We start from the raw sequence: 17,460 nt of genomic DNA, 5'->3' as shown, positions 1-17,460 counted from the left end.
GTTAATAGGCAGGGAGTTCCAAAGCATAGGTGCTGCCACCAGAAATGCAGTGGTCCAGGGTCATGGACAGGGTGTTGTTTTTATTTCTGCAGCAGGGTCTCGTCCCAGAGCTATGCAGTCAACATGAAAGGGGAGCTTTTTAGCCCCTGAGAAGAAAGTCTTCTCACCCTTTGTGCTGATTGGAACCAATCCAAGTGGAAGGAGGTGAGTCAGCCAGTGGGGATTGGCTCCTAAGGTCACTCTGGAGAAGGCATGTGGGAGGAAAACCAAAGAGGAGTTATCTCTGTATGCTCCAAAGGAACACTGAAACCACAAGGTGCTTCCATTTGCAAGAGAATGGGGAATCTTAAGCGAGCTAACTCAAAACCTCATGGTACTGCCCAGGGCTCAAGGTCGAAGGTCATCTTGCAGATGATCATACATAACTGGCCTGTTCCAAATTTCAGTGGACTGGTGAGATACGAGGCTCAACTGTTAGCAGACATTCAGGACATCTTAGGATCATCTATGGAACTAGACAATGACCCCCACTGCAACTGGGTGGACATTTATGATCAGAGGGGCAGCATTGAGTCATGGTTTCCATGACTTATCAGATACAGTGGTACCTCGGGTTAAGTACTTAATTCATTCCTGAGGTCCGTTCTTAACCTGAAACTGTTCTTAACCTGAAGCACCACTTTAGCTAATGGGGCCGCCGCGCTGCCAGAGCACGATTTCTGTTCTCATCCTGAAGCAAAGTTCTTAACCCGAGGTACTATGTCTGGGTTAGTGGAGTCTGTAACCTGAAGCACATGTAACCTGAAGCGTATGTAACCCAAGGTACCCCTGTATCTAACATCTGGTCTCGGATATATGCATTTGAGTTAAAAGGGGCCCATAGTAATGCTGGGTGTAGACAGGGGAACACAAGTTCCCCAGCGCATAATGGAAGTTGGGCTGCGAGGCCTGGAAATGTGAGACAGAACAGTAAGGATTGAGACCCTGGCATTTGTCACCTTCCCCAATAGCAACCAGATCCACTCTAAGAAGTTCACTGACTGCAGAAGGTGCTTACCTAGGGAAGGGGAGCTGAGATTTGGCCACTCCCTTAATAATTGTGCATTAAGGTATTCTCTCGGTCAAAACCTGGGTAACACAGTTAGGTATAATGGCACTACTTTGAGACCCCCAGAGAGGCTTTGTCGTTGATTCGGAAGCTCCCAGAAAGATCTCAGTATTCTTACTTGGAACTTGGCAAGGTGGGATAATAAGTGGAATAAATATTTGAATATATAAATATGGGGTGCCATTTCTGTTATGTACAATGGAACTTCAAGGAAATGCAAGCTTAAGTTACTCACAGAAGATATTGGAACACTCCAAATCATTTGCCTATGTTTGTGCACAGAAAATAATAGATTTAGCTGAAACGCAGCTCAGGGAGATCTGCGTTGACAGTAGCAATGAGTTCCCTAATGATAATTATTGCATAATTATAAATTCATTGTATAATCTTAGAAGGGGGCGTGGCTTTGAGCGGGCATGGCTGTGAGTATCACAAAGGGACCCTGAACTTGCCAAAAGACTACTGGCTTCCATACTGAAGGAACGAATCCTTACAAATGTGGAAGGAGCACTGAGTGGCACTTGTAGAAGCACAAGTTCTGCAGATCAAAGTGCTCCTACATAATCTGTGCTTTAGAGGAGGTATGGAATTATTGACACAAAGTGGAGGAGAGCACCTGTGGCGAGAGGTCACAGAGGGGGAGTTCTGAGCACTCGTGCTAATTCTCCCTTGCAAAACCTCCTCTCCTCCCACCCCAGTTTGACATCAGTGTCAAAAACAGGATTTTGCACCTGTTGCCAAATATCTAGCATTTGACTTATTTTCTGGACATTTGAACCCAAACTAAACTCAGCTTCAACTTCTTAAAACAGTACCTTTTTAAAAAGCAAAAAGCAAAGAACTCCTGCTATATCATGGGATCCTGCTCCTGGTCTCCTTTACCCCTTCAATTTAATTTTATTTTTAAACAGGATTGGTGAGCAGACAGGCTCCATGCTTGGAAAAACTGTATGCAACTGGTGTTTTATTTATAGAAATCTGAGTCTGGATTAAGGGGCTGGAGAGCAATGTGGAGCAGGTGGGAGGGAGTGCGGAAAAAGAATCTCACTGGCTGATCTCACATACCTACTCCGGTGTTAGTTACACAAAAATCAACCCTGGCATTTCCAGGAGGGATCAGGATGCACGCTTTCAGGTCACACAGAACTGTTCCTCAGGTTAGATGTTCAGTGAAAGGTAGTGGGGGAGGTGTTGCGGGGGGAAGCAAAGTGCCTGTCTATACTTCAATGTGAATTGTGAACCTCTTGTACCTCCTTTAATTCCCCCTTGCCCATGCGCCACTCCCTTTCAACAACTGCTGTCCCACACTTTCTCCTCCCTAAATCTGGAGACGCCCTACATTTTGAAAATCCAAATAGAAGAGCTACACCGATTGCATAGGGAGTCTACACATTTAGGAAGGAGAAGGCAGTAGCGGGAGAAGGATACTACCACATGGGGTTCACAGCCCACCTTAAGACAAGGTATGGACATACCCAAATATACCTCTGGGGAAGAGACATGCTTCTTTTTAATTATGCTTTCCTCTCTCCATTTTCAGAAAGGGGAGAGGCTGTACATCAGTGGCAGAACACCTGCCCTGCATGCAGAAGGCCCCAGCATCTCCAGGTAGGTTTGGCAAAGGCCCCTGTCTGGGGTTTCTGCACGTATTATTTTCTTTTCATTGCTTCTCAAAGCGGCCTGCAGCCTAAGCACCAAATATTGAAAATGACAAAATGTTGAAATAAAACATTCCATATTAAGATCAAATATAGAATACACATCTAAAGCAGCATAATTAACAGGAAAATAATACCTGCTGCTTTCAGTGTGTATTTAACATTATGGATGGGGGGGGGGGAACAAATGCAAAAATAGAATAAATTTGCCTTATGGACTCTATTGCCTGCCCTACTTAGACAACTGTCTGCAGACCTGGCCAAAGGGTGCAAATCAGACGGGTGCTGTTTGAAGGACTAGTGGCTTGGCGAAATTGCAGCCCATCAGGATTAATTGCCTTGCACACCATCTTCGTGTAACAACAGTAGACGATGCCAGAAATATTTACTTGTCATGACCTTAGAGGACTAGCATTGCAGAAGCAATGCCCAACCTTGTGAATGTACCGCACGGCTGTGGAACTTGTAGCCTCCGGAGGTTGTTTGACTCCAGCTCCCCTCAACTCTAGCCATCATGCCCCAATGTCTAGGGATGGGAAGGGATTGCAGTCCAACACCATGTTGAGGACCACACTTTCCCTATGCCAGCTTTGCTGTCTTTTGTTGGTTTGTGTGGGGAGCAAAGCAACAACACGTTCAATAAGTTATCCGAACTAGTTGGCAAGCAATAGACAGAAAGGCAACCTGTTCTTCCTCCTTACTGATTCCTCCTCTTTATTAGCTACTTTTTGGTGAAGCAGATCACTGCCTCCCAAGCTTTACATTCTGCTTCTTCTCCAAGTTAGTCCCCACGTGTTGAGCTATCCTGCGCTAGTGTTAACTTTTTGCCTCCAGCTTGGCCACATGTCAAACCCTTACTTAGGCTTGTTTGCCAGAGAGTAATAAACTGTGAGTTTTCTATATCCTTTAAACCAGCAACCTTACCAGGCAGTTTCTTTGTGCACACCACTGGAGCTTATTTTACAGTCTGGACTTGGGATGTACTGAGCACTGGCTCCTGTTTTCAAAACGCACTCACTCCAGCATCTGCAGCTCCCTCCAGCATTGCAACGATGGCATGTGGGGTTCTGCTTTGCGCTGACAGCTTTTTGCCTCAGGTGGGAATGAAAATTTGGAAAATTTCCTCCTTTTCACCTTGGGGCCTTGCAGCCCACATACCCGCCCTAAGGCAGGAGCTGTCCTGGTTGCCTCTGTTTGACAGCAGGGAAAGAGAGTCCCTAGATCAGCTCATCTGGACCTTCAGCAGCTGCTGTCAGTCAAGGCTGCTTCCTTCCATGGAAGGCTGGAGCTTATTAATTCCAAAGGGGAGCAGTTGGTTTGAGACAAGGGGAGTGAGCCGCTTGCTCAGATCAGTTTGCTAAGGGGAAATCTTTTCAGTCCTGGCTGAAAACCTCTCTCCGTTTCTTAAAAAGAAACTATGACCTTTCTAGGAAACTCTGATTGGCACAATGCCTTTGTTTAGAGAAAAGGGCATTTCGAAAAGGCAGCACACAAGTTTTTGAGAGGGATATTTTCCTGCTGCTAGGCTACCACATTGCTTTTTGGCAATGTAGCAAAATATTTTATGGGTGCTCCTTTACCAGGGCACCAATGCTCCTAACCTCCTCCTTATGAAGAAGCACCAAGTAATTCCCACCCGCCCTGTTCCATATGAGCACAGCCTGTAGATATGTTCTGCATTAGTAAGAAATCAATCCTTTTGTGTGGCAGCAGCCATAATTTGTAACTCCCTGCCTGTTGACATCAGGAAGGCACCTTTACAGTACTCTTTTCAACACCTGCTCTCACAGTACTCTTTTCAACACCTGCTCAAAACATTTCTGTATAGGCCAGCCTATCCGGACACACAGACTGCTGATATGTGTTTTAATCTGGTTTTTAGCTCATCGTTGATTTTAATTATTTTCTGAATGTTTTAAATAGTGGTTTTTAACTGAGGCTTTTTATTGGTGATTTCATTGCTTGGTCCTTTGAAGGTTTTCTTCAGAAATAATCAAGCAGTATATATGTTTCATGACATAGGTAGATGAAGTAATAGGTATGCTCACAAATCTGCCGCTTCAGGTAACTCGTTTTCAGGGCTTTCCTGAACCAGAGGTATCACAATGACAAAACAGCCAGGACATTCTCTCATGAAAGTATTGCTGATTATTTAGAGGAGGGAGGAAGTCTGTCTGCAACCTGATGGTTCCTGCCCCCCCCCCCACAGTCTACTCCCTCTTCCTGCCAGACCAGGACTGTGAGGTGCATATAGCACAACTTCAGAGTCCTTCTCCTCCTGTCTGCTAGGAATGTAGGAAACAGGCTTATATACTAAGCCAGACAATTGGCCTATTATTATTTATTGATTTTACATACTGCCCTGTACCCAGAGGTCTCAGAGCAGTTCACATATTGTCTACACCAGGGATGGGGAACTTCAAACCTGGAGGCCAAATGTGGCCTTTCAAGTGTTGGTACCTGGGCCTCATCTGGTACCTCCTTCTCTCCCCAGACCGCACCCCTCACTGGCCTTGCTTCACTATCTCAAATCTTTTTGCCAGGCCAAAACATATCCTTGAAGTCTGATTATACCTCTTGTGCTCCTCCTTATTCTAATTGTTGTTGAATGTATATCCCACCTTTCGTTCCCAAGAAGCTTAGAGCAGCAAACAGATAATCACAAAAACTTCCCAAGACAGTTTAAAACATTCTAAAGATGATTGCATTAAAAAACTTCTAAAAGCAGCTACAATTTAAAATATTCTTCCATCCAGTGATCACGGGGTTGCCAGGAACAGGATTCTTCAGCCACCCAATGCCCAAGTGAACAGGAATGCTTTCAATTGTATTCACTTTTGTCTTGGGCCCCACCCATGTGGCCCTCGGAAGATTGTCCAGAAGGGAATGTGGCCCTCAAGCCCACCCTTGGTCCACACAAACTGGCTGCAGCTCTCCAGAGTTTCAGACAGGGTCTCCTCCCCAGCCCTACCTTACCTGGCAATGTCAGGGATTGAATCTGGGACCTTCTGCATCCAAAACAGATGCAAAGCAGGTCACAGCAGGTGTGAACTTGCCAGGTAAGATACAAATGCTCAACTGTGCACACTTCCAGTCTTGCCCAGGGAAGGGTGGTGAGTGCAAGAAGTGGTGTGCATTCCTTACTTTGTAGGCACACCTTTCCTGCTGCACTCAGGTGTTGCCTGTGGGCTTCCCATAATAAGCATCCGGCTGGCCAATGTGATAGTAGGTTGCTGGACAAGATGGGATTGTTGGTAGTCTCTTTCTATGTTCTTAACACCCAGTTCTTTCACACACTGCTTTGCAATCAAGGCACCGCTGAATCCTGAGCTTTTCCTCAAAGACCAGTGCTAAGTGCTGAACACTTTAGCACTGGTCTCCAGAGAACACTTTCCAGGGGATGAGCTCACATTTGCTCTCACCTGCAACACACATATACAGGGATTACATTCATTCTTTGACCCCCCCCCCCCCCGTAAGTGGCCACACAAACACACCATTCAATCAAGGTAAGGTTGTTTGAATGTATTCAAAGGCACATAGATTGCACATCTCGTTTCTGCTAACCCTAGGAGCTTAAATTGGGAGTCTGAGGGCGCCCTCTCCTGGCCCATTCTATCCCAATTATTAGCCTTTGCATTACAGAATGTTGGTGCATTTGACTCTCTTTCCCCACAGGCCAAGGAATCCTGGAAATCGCAGTTTACCCCTTGTGGAACTATAATTTCAAGCACCCTTAACCAATAACAGCTCCCAGGATTCTTTGGGGGAAAGCCCCATGTTTTACATGTGACCCCAGATGTCAAATAACCTGGCTGGGCTTGAGTACTACGTGCCTTGACATAGGAGGGGGCATGATGTTCTGCCTCAGGTGGCAAAATATCTTGCGCTGTTCCCTGGCAACTCTCTCTCTCACACCCCTCACATATTCGCCAAAGATCAGTTTAGTGAGGAACACATTTTGTGAACGTATAAGGAGGATTGTATGTACAGCCCTGTAGCCACAGGCCCAATGCCTCCCAGGAAGGACAGATTTGAACTTCCTGATCCTCACTGGACGCATAGCTTATATAAGGTAAAGGTAAAGGTAAAGGTACCCCTGCCCGTACGGGCCAGTCTTGCCAGACTCTAGGGTTGTGCGCTCATCTCACTCTATAGGCCGGGAGCCAGCGCTGTCCGCAGACACTTCCGGGTCACGTGGCCAGCGCGACAAGCTGCATCTGGCGAGCCAGCGCAGCACACGGAACGCCGTTTACCTTCCCGCTGGTAAGCGGTCCCTATTTATCTACTTGCACCCGGGGGTGCTTTCAAACTGCTAGGTTGGCAGGCGCTGGAACCGAATGATGGGAGCGCACCCCGCCGCGGGGATTCGAACCGCCGACCATGCGATCGGCAAGTCCTAGGCGCTGAGGTTTTACCCACAGCGCCACCCGCGTCCCTATAGCTTACATACACACCATGGGGGGGGTATAGCTTACATACACACCATAAATTCTGTTTAAAGCACATGACTGCCCATGAAGAATCCTGGTCATTACAATTTACCCCTCGCAGAGCTAAAGTTCCCAGCACCCTTACCAAACTACAGTTCTCAGGATTCTTTGGAGGAAGCCATGTGCTTTAAATGTATGGTGTTTACGTAGCCAAAGTGGTATAGTCCAGGAATGGTTTTGCCCCCTCATCTGCTGCGGCTGTGTGTATGTGAATTAAGGCTCATTTCAGACAAAGCCACGTATGGTATATCCACAATGTTGCAACATCCAGGAGTGTAAAATAATTTTAAAAATACAGTACTCAAGAAAAAAAACTTTTTTTTTTTAATTTTACACACTGGCTTGTATTGCTCATATTCCTGCCCCGCCCCTGTTATAGTGCAAAAATTCAAAAACACAAAAGAAAAAGAAAAGTTTAAATGCACATAAATAAATTGACACACATTTACAGATACATTTAAAACAAAAATAGAAGGCTCCTCTGACATTGGCTGATTGAGCTTGGGGTTTGCACCATGGGTAAGCCAGAGGGCTTTTGGGCTGTGGCCAGCGAAGTTTTGCTCACAACAGACCCACTGGAATTAACACACTGAAGTTTGCCATGCCCTTTAATTTCGACAGGTCTAACTCTGAGCAGGACTAGCACTGGGCACAACCCAGTATTTCCAGATTGTTGTTAGGGAGCAGAGGAGTGCCAGGTTTCATCTCCTCCCTCCCTCCTCAAAGTCAGTTGCTACGGTCTTTGGACAATACATGCTCAACTCTGGATAAAGAAACGTCCTCAAAAGGCAGCAGGCCTATGCTGGACAATAACATACTCTGGACGAAAAGCACTTCAAAAGTCATGTTAAGATTAGTCATTTTGGGTTAGTCAGTTGTGGAGTTGGATTAAGAAATGGCTAAAGAAAAGCACACAGACATAAGAGAGGCGATGGATGACTCCCCCCCCCCCCCGGTTGGCCATAAAAGGTACTTCTGATTCACAGTTCTGCTTATCAAGCCCACAGGCACTCTCTCTCTCCATTGTTCTGAGTTCACAATTGCCTAAGCTTCTTTCTTCCATCTCCGGTGTCACTTTGGGCCAGATGGATTCAGATGCTCTCTTCCAATGATCAGTGGCTCCTTTTAAACTCAAGGACATCCAGAAGTGGACATCAGTCTCTCTCCCCGTCACCCGTGCAAATCAAGATGTCCAGCCTAGTTCCAATACAAAATACAACAGGGTGGGCGTTAGCAGGGTAACTTGAGGAGCAATTCCCCTGCAAAAACTTTTTTGTCAAAATGGGGCATCCATCAATGTTGCTCATAGGCAACCCCAAAAGAGCATCTTCCACAAGTGAGGTGTGCAGATGACACATTTCAACAGAACATTGTTCCAAGGGGATGCACTCCCAGGCTACAGGAGAAGTCTCTTCAAAACAGATGCTTTGTGGATCTAGATGATGGCTTGCCACTCTTCTTGCATTATGCTGTGGCTCACAACCAGGAATACAGGAAATGGCCAGAGTAAAAGACAGGTACACCTTCCCTAAAAAAAGACAAACTGTGGACTAGGCTGGTCCCTGCCAGTAGTACAGACTGATGAAGAACTCTGGATCTTTGGACTGCAAGGAGAAACCGTGAATATCACATCAGAACCGCCCCTTTGCTAGACGCAGCCTGTCACCCAAGAGCAGCAAGTGTTACCTACCTCTTCCAGCAAAGGCATGTCATGTGTCCCATGCCACCAGAGGCAAGCAAAGTATATACACATAAAAAACAAGCAGATGATGACAGAAGGTGACCAAACAGGCATTGGTTGTTGCAAACAACTTGCCCCAACCACCAACAACCAAAAAGGAACTGAAGGCACTGATAGAAAAATAATAACAATTGTGTATCTTCTCCTAAAACAGGCGTGGAAAACCTTTGACCCTGCAGATGTTGCTGAGCTACAACTCCCACCATCCTTAGCTGATGGCCATGCTTGCTGGGGCTGATGGGAGTTGTAGTTTCACGGCAACATCTGGAGCACCAAAGCTTCCCCATTCCTGCCCTAAAATGTATTGCAACTGGCAAAGCCCTGACAAAGCTTACTGGTGGAGAGATTGTTTATTCTGAGTGCTCAACTTTATTTTATTTCGAAAAGGTACTTTTAGAAGTAACTCCCCACCCCCACCCCGTTCAAAACATGCTCCTAACTTGCTGTTCCATGCAACCGGTGTGTCTGTATGAAGGGCTAAGCGTATCAGAAGCTGCGCTTTCCAGGAAAAACAATAGCACATGCAACTTTATGGACATAAATGTTCCCATTAAGTTACCTATGCAGTGCTGTTGGTAAGCAATAGGACCATGAGCTGGTCCTATCCCTGGACAAAAAGGTTTGGCACGAGTTCACTAAGCCAGGCTGGGTGCTCTTTGGTTAAAGCATGTTTAAATGCACATTTAAAGCACATGGCGTTTCCCCAAAGAATCCATGGAACTGCAGTTTACAGAGCTAGAAGTCCCAGCACCCCTAAACTACCTTTACTAGGATTCTTTCGGAAGGGAGAAACCATGAGCTTTAAATGTGCATTAAATCTGCTTTAAATGTATGGCACAAATATGACCCAGGTTCCACGCTCTGCAAAAGTACCTGTCTCCCATTACCAAAACTAGGCCAAGGGAAATACCCACTCTTACCTAAGATATAACTCCCTGTTACCCTAGAAAGGTTCGGAAGCCCACTCCAGCGGCCAAAGAAACCAAGCCTGAATGTCTATCATAGATTAATTAACCCTTCAATGCAGCCACACACTGTACAAGGAGCAGGGCAGGCCTATCATAACGTGAGCCAGCCAAGAGCCCACCAGTTGTCTTTGTAAAGGCCTAGCCTGTTATTGCCACGGCAGATTGATCTGGTGGAAGGATATGGAGAGAGAGAAAAGGAAGAAATGGGGGGGGGGGACCACCCAAACGAACAAGAGATCAGATAGGAGGGTATATAAAATAAAACTAAAACCAGAAGTCTTTAGCGAGATCAATTAGGCCACAGTTGCAGAATAGAGTCCAGAGGTTACTGAGGTACAAGAACTTCATCCGTTGCAATGGATGTCTTGGGATGGGTCGTCTCGAAGCTCCAGTCTCACCCCGTTCCCAAGCTCTTGAGTTGCACACAAATCGCATTAAGAGGATAGTGTATAATGCAGTGAAACGTTATCTTTACAAGCAAACTCTTTCCTCCATAAGAGATGTTTTCATGGTGTAGGTGGGTCTCCAAACAAGGGCACTGTTCAAGTTTACAGTACAGATGCTACTCAAAATGTTCGTTATGCTCCAGTGGTATGTCAGTGTAGGGACCTTGGCCTTTTCAGTGCAAGTTCTTCATATATGAATGTGGCATTAAAAAAATAAAGAAAAGAATTGCACGCTTCCTCTGTCACACACGTGTAGTCGATGCACGCTTTTCCAAAGGCAATCCTTCCAAGTCACATCACACAAATCACAGTCTATAAGGAATTCTTCCTACGTTTAGCACTGCTCAAGCAAAATTAGAAATGAAGTTAGGTGACGACTGTAGGGACTTCAACTGAAATTAACTGAATGGTGTACAATAGAGCTCTGAAATGAGCAGGATCTGAACATGAACTGTACAACCATACTGTGAAATGAGTGGCCACGGCACAACAGAACCCCAAAATAAGCAGAGTTTGAAGAGCTATTGCCACATGCCAGTCTGAAATGAATGACCGTTGCACCATAGTACCCAGAAATTAACAGAATTTGAAGAGCTATTGCACACTGAGCGTGTGGAATGAATGGCGGTTGTCCAACACCACCCTGAAATGAGCAGAATTTGAAGAGGTACCATCCTGAAGCGGGAGGGACTTGGGCAATGCCGCTCTTGAATGCATGGGAGGGCAATTGAACATCTCTCTGCCCTTTCAGTGGGAAGGCTGGGCAACCCCCATTCATTTCAATGATATCATTATACCAACCCAATCCTTCAGCTGCCTCCTCCATCCCACGGATTGCACTTACTCTCTATTTGACAAAAAAACATACATTATCATCACCTGGCTCCTCCTCCTCCCTTTTGGCAACTGTCCAACTTTTTTAAAAAAAAAAGGAAGAAAGAACAGGGCAAATAAATAAATAAATAAATAAATAACATGGAGTCCAGAAAACCAGATGCGCGGGAAATGAAACGATAAAAAAAAATCTTAACGTACTTTAGAAACGCAAGCGTCAAAAATTGAAAGTTAACAAATATAGAATAATATGAACACAGTCTCGTAACCTTGCTCCACCCTGTTAAAAGTTCCTTCGTTCTCCCCTAAGTACAATCCCGGAGCACCGTTGTCGGGCTAGCTTCTTCCTAATTATTTTTGGGAAGTGGGGTTGGGGAATCAAAACAGCAGAGCCAGCACATTGGCGGATGCCCCAAAACCCATGCTGCTGAAGAGGGCAGGAGAACGTCAGAATTGGTGGCACATAACCGGGCTGACAGAGCGAGGGGCCACTGAACATGTTAAGAGGGCTTGTGTTGCAGCCATCTTCTCTCCAGCCCTGTTTTATTTTTTAAATTTTAAGGCATCCCTTTCAATAGACACCAGTGTGAGAGAAAGAAGTGCATCACCTCACGAATCTGTAAGAGTACGCTATAGGCTTGGTAAGAAGTTTTGGCTAATTGTGACATTCACAGCTTACATTCAGCTGTTGGTGTAACAGAAACAAGTAATCCTCCTGCCTGCTTTAGATGGGCTTTGTTTCTTTCTCAATTTCTTTCTTTCTTTCTTTCTTTCTTTCTTTCTTTCTTTCTTTTTCTTCCTTCCTTCCTTCCTTCCTTCCTTCCTTCCTTCCTTCCTTGTCGTTGTTTAAGCTCCATTGCAGGAGGTGGAACCAGAAGTCATGTCCAAACATGGAAGTAGGAGATTATTGAGTCCGGTCTTGACAGGACCAGGCAGAACCAGTCAGGTGATGATGAAAGAGATGGTGAAAACCAGGAGGGGCTCTTGGTGTTTCTTTCTTTCTCTTTTCTTTCTTAAAGAAGTGTGGTCTCAATCCCCATTTGGAGCTCCACCACAAGAACCAGAAATGGCCCCCTCAGAAAGTTATTACTAAAAATGTATGGACGCAGCATCAACGCCTTCATCACTCTCTTTCTTCACAAAGAATGGCTGCCGCAGGGGTCAGGCCAGGCTGGCTTTGCACTCCGACAGATGCTGCAGTCCCCTCGAGGCAAGGTGCGACCGGACTCTTTGTCAAAGACTCGTCGAGGACACCGATAGGGTAGGGGAGGAAGGGGGCGGGAAGTTGAGGAGTTCCAGCACAGCCACACCCACGCTGCTGCGGCGGGTGAACATGCACGAAGCCGCCACCCACTTGTTGGTGCGCGGGTTGTACTTCTCGATGGAGTTGAGGCTGGAGCTGCCATCGTTGCCTCCCACTGCATATAGCCACCCGTCCATAGCCACCAAGTCATGGGTGCTCCTGAGGAGAGAAAGTCAAACCAATAGGTTACCAGCTGCGTGGATAATGTCATTCTGCAACTTGGCCACTAGGTGGCACTGGATTTAATTTGTACACAGGAAACAAGCAGCAGATGACCAAACATGGCTTGCCACTCTTCTTATTTTATGCTAGGGCTCGCAACTAGGAATCTGGTCATCACGTCCCCTGACTTTTTTCTGCATGGAACACTTGTAGAGTTGCAAAATATTCAGCAAAGGGTGACTGAAATGATCAAAGGGGTGGAGCGACTCCCGTATGAAGAAAGACGCAAGAGGAGACGTGATGGAAGCTTGTGAAATGACACGTGGCGTGGAGAAGGGGCACAGGGAAATGTTTACCACCCTCTCTCACAACACTTGAACTTGTGGACGTCCAATGAAGCTGAATGTTGGAAGTTTCAGGACAGATAAAAAAAGCATTTTGTCACACAGCTCATGGTTAAACTATGGCACAGGAGTCAATGATGGCCACCAACCTAGATGGCTTTTAAAGAGGATCAGACAAATGCACAGAGGAGAGGGCAGTCAATGGCTGCAATTGCTGATGACCGTTCTCTGCCTCAACGGTCAGATGCAGTGATGCTTCTGAATACAGTGGTACCTCGGGTTAAGTACTTAATTCGTTCTGGAGGTCCATACTTAACCTGAAACTGTTCTTAACCTGAAGCACCACTTTAGCTAATGGGGCCTCCTGCTGCCGCCGCGCCGCCAAAGCACGATTTCTGTTCTCATCCTGAAGCAAAGTTCTTAACCTGAAGCACTGTTTCTGGGTTAGCGGAGTCTGTAACCTGAAGCGTATGTAACCTGAGGTACCACTGTACCAGATGCTAGAAACTGCAGGAGGGGAGAGGACTCTTGTGCTCGGGTCCTGCTTGCGGGTTTCACATAACAGGCACCTGGTTGGCAACTTTGAGGACTGGATAATGGACTAGATTGGCCTGAGCCAGCGAGCTGTTAGTACGTTCACTTGAACATTGTTGAGAGTCTTGACAGAGCACTTACTGCCTTTTCCTGCCTGCCGTAGTGACTGCAGTACGCTGCTCAAGGTGGTTTTTAATTGCATTTTTTACAGGCATGTCGCATACCACCTGAATGAAGCGCATGAACCTTCATTCAGTTTGGGAATCCCTGCCCTGAGGGGCAGCTTGTGACACTGCAGCTCATCCGCAGCCTCTCAGCCTCTCTTTGGGATATGCTGCTCCCTACCTCCGGATGTTCATGGGTGCCACACTTTCCCAAGTGTTCGTTTTTGGATTGTAGCGCTCTACCGAGTTAAGGCAACTTGTCCCGTCATTGCCTCCTGCCACGTACAGCATCCCTTCCAAAACAGCCACGCCAGCACTGCTACGGCGGCTCAGCATGTTGGCAATCGGAGTCCATGTATTGATCTGGCAGGAAACAGCAAAGGAAACATATACATACATACATACATACATACATACATACATACATATTCATAGATTAAAAAGAGCAATCATATAAAACTTAAAAGTATAGCTCAGCCACACTACATAGATTCCTGGAGCAACAATGGCTATGTTCTATCTCCACTATCAGAGGCAGGGTGCATCTGAATACCAACTGCTAGGAGCCACTATTGGGGAAATGCTGCCGGGCTCAGGTCCTGCTTTCGGATATCCCAGAGGCATTTGGCTGGCCACTGGGATAACAGGATGCAAGACTACATGGGCCCAGGACACTCTTCTTCTTATGCTCTTATGAGCCACATGAGGGGCTGACTCCCCTGCTTGCTTTGCTCGCCAAACCCCCTACCCCCACTCCATGTGCTGCCCCTCTCACTTGACCTGATCTGCTGCTGCAAACCCAAGTCATTTGGCTATTATGGCCAGGGCTCACTTGCCCTCTTCAGCTCACTGCTGCAAGCCCTGCTTCCTCGGCCGTTGCCCCTCTTTCTCTCACGCCACCTGCCCCCCCTGCTTGCAGGCCTCCTTCCACCACAAGCCCAGCTCACTCACCTGCAGCCCCGCTCACTCACCCCACCACCCGTTGTCTCCAATCTTTCCCACAACCTGGAGCATGCTCAATCGCCAGCATGGTGATGGACTCGCACAAATACGGTATATGGAAAGGTTATTTTCTCCTTTTGGGTGTAGTATGCCCCACGGAGGACCTTAAGGTCCATAAATAGCAACACCCTAGATGTCCCGGGCCCTAAGGAAGCTAGATTAGCCTCAACCAGAACCAGGGCTTTTCCAACACTGGCTCCGGCCTGGTGGAACGCTCTGTCTCATGAGACCAGGGCCCTGCCGGATCTGATTTCTTTCCACAGGGCCTGTAAGACAGAGTTGTTCCGCCTGGCCTTTGGCTTGGAGTCAATTTGATTCCCTCCCCCTCTTTCTTTTGCCTTTCTTCTCCTGTGATGAGGCTGCATTTTAACGTTTTAATGTTGTATTTTAATCTTGTTTTTTAAGTTGTATTCATTCAACTTGTTTTTATTATTGCTTGTTATCTGCCCTGAGCCTGGCCTTGGCTGGGGAGGGCGGGGTATAAATAAAATTTAGTATTATTATTAGTAGTAGTAAAGGCACACACTGGAAGGCAGAAGTCCTGCGGGGCTTTCTGTCACCTGCTGCTCATAAGTTCTCATCGCAATTCATCTTTGCAGCATGCCCACCCCACCCCCCATTTTCCTTCCGGCCCACTCTCAGTGGCTCCATCACCACCCCAGCTGCAGTATATCCAAAACTTCCCATTCTTCTCCCAATAACCCTCAGTGCTTTGCCCCTTCCTGTTTACCTGTGGCTCATATTTTTCCACAGTTGCCAGGTGTGATGAACTATCATATCCCCCAACAGCATAGAGGTTGCCATCTGCAGAAGAAGAAGATGAAAAACACGCGCACATACAACCCATGCATAAATATGCAGCAAAGCAAGAATCCCACCCCAAAACTCACATTCAATCCATACATTTGAAGCACGTGCCTTTCCCAAAAGAAACCTGGGAACTGTAGTTTGACAAGGGTGCTGGGAGTGGTAGCTCTGTGAGGGGTAAACAACAGTTCCAAGCCTTGGAACGAGTGCTAGGCCCAATAAAAAGATGAGTGTACAGAAAAACACCAGGCCACAAGGACTGAGCAGTCAAGGCAGGCTCCTCTGGGGAGAGATTACCTCATGGAGCGTGAAAACACACACACACACACACACACACACACACACAAACACACACACACACACACACACACACACACAGAGAGACGTTCCTTCCGGCCTGTTTGCAGAGGCTTCATCTGGTGCAAGGGGACATTAAACATTCACAAGGCAGCTTCTGAACTGTTTCGTGAGAGTGAGGCAGCAGCCTAAACAAGGCCGCCTGCTGTTAGGATTAAGTTTGCTTTTTGGACAGGTGCAGAGCAAGTGGCAGGCCAGGCATGCGGTGCCATGACGACAGCAGGCGGCACGCATGAGTGGAAGGGGAATGACTAAGAAGTCCCTGGGGCTTGGAGGTCAGCAAACTGGAGCGGAAGGAAGAACGCATGGCACACGCAAAAAAAATCTGTACAGAAAGCCCAAAAGGAGCCATTCCACAGCTGAGGTTCTCCGTCAGGCAGCTATGGAACTTACTGTGGTGCTTAGTGCTTCAAAGCAGGGGTTGGTTTCAACCCGAGGGCCACAATCCCTTCTGGGCAGCCTTTCAGGGGCCACATCCCATTGGAAGGCGGAGCCAAGGACAAAACTGGGCCAGCAAACTAGATAAAACCATTTCACACAATTGCTTTGGGAAAGTGCCAAGCCTGTTATTCTGGTATGTTCTTAAAACAGCAAGTGTTCTCTCTCTCTCTCTCTCTCTCTCTCTCCCTCTTTCTCTCTAATTTTTAAGCCAGACTTACCAAGAGTTGCCACGCGGACATATCTCCTTCTGGTGCTCATGGCTGCGATGGATGTCCAGGTGCCTGTTAGGGGGTCATATCTTTCAGCACTGAGGCAGGTCAAGAGAGAGGAATAAGTAGAATATGGTCAATAGTTATGGTGACCAAACAGATGCATTGTAAAACAAAAAAACCGAAAGAGGGACGGAATAGCAGTAGACAAGTTTTTGGAGAACTGGATCTTTACCCATTAATTATTGGAATGTTTAAGATGATATGTATACAAATCATTTAAGATGATATGTATACAAATCATAATGAAAGTAGATCTGTGGAAATTAATGGACTTATTGGTCAAGTCCATTAACTTCAACTGGTTGGCTCTGAGTAGGGCTAGTATTGGATGCAACCCAACCATTCACCCACAGGCAACTCTCAACTTACACAGAGGTTATATGGGGATAGCTCGTAAAGCCAAAATACAGTGGGTGCAATGGTGGGTGGGATTGCCAGAGGGCCCCCCCCCCCCACTTTTAAATCTTTTGTTATCTTCTTATCTGAATGCGCAGAAGTTAAAGGTGCATAAGTTGGAGTTGCCTGCATATATTCTCTTATTTAAAAAATATGGTCAGATGGCATTTTCCCTAGCTATAAGAAACTTGTAATTTCAATTGTATTCAGTTGTATCCAGCTAGGTTTTACTCAAGAGTGGAACCCCTGAAATTAGCAGACCTAAATTAGCCCTGTTCGTGAATTTCAACGGGTTTGCAGCACACCAGGGCCACATTCACACCATATATTTAAAGTGCTGTGATACCACTTTAAACAGCCATGGCTTCCCCCCAAAAGAATTATGGGTGCTGTAGTTTGTTTAAGGGTGTTGAGAGTTGTCAGGAGACCC

General features: G+C 46.5%; 2 protein-coding genes across 3 annotated transcripts in view; one reads left to right on the top strand and one right to left on the bottom strand.

Annotated features, from left to right (window-relative positions):
• NOC2L (NOC2 like nucleolar associated transcriptional repressor) overlaps positions 1–17,460 on the top strand; it is a 120,551-nt gene that overhangs the window by 3,627 nt on the left and 99,464 nt on the right. Inside the window, exon 3 of the mRNA XM_083453871.1 lies at positions 2,649–2,716. The gene's annotated coding sequence lies outside the window, so the exon portion shown is untranslated. The remainder of the gene's footprint in view (positions 1–2,648; positions 2,717–17,460) is intronic.
• The window catches only part of KLHL17 (kelch like family member 17), a 36,871-nt gene continuing 26,978 nt past the window's right edge, over positions 7,568–17,460 (bottom strand). For both annotated transcript variants that reach the window (XM_083454013.1, XM_083454014.1), the window contains exons 9-12: positions 16,581–16,669; positions 15,488–15,561; positions 13,937–14,118; positions 7,568–12,710 (exon numbers count right to left, since the gene is read on the bottom strand). In XM_083454013.1, coding sequence (XP_083310139.1) covers positions 12,482–12,710; positions 13,937–14,118; positions 15,488–15,561; positions 16,581–16,669 — 574 coding nt within the window. In that variant the 3' untranslated portion in view covers positions 7,568–12,481. The remainder of the gene's footprint in view (positions 12,711–13,936; positions 14,119–15,487; positions 15,562–16,580; positions 16,670–17,460) is intronic.

This window comes from Podarcis tiliguerta, assembly GCF_965153285.1.
Source record: "Podarcis tiliguerta genome assembly, chromosome: 8".
In the NCBI taxonomy this organism is placed as follows: Eukaryota; Metazoa; Chordata; class Lepidosauria; order Squamata; family Lacertidae; genus Podarcis; species Podarcis tiliguerta.
Note: the sequence above shows the minus strand (reverse complement) of the source record. Positions and strands in the feature narration are given on the sequence as shown.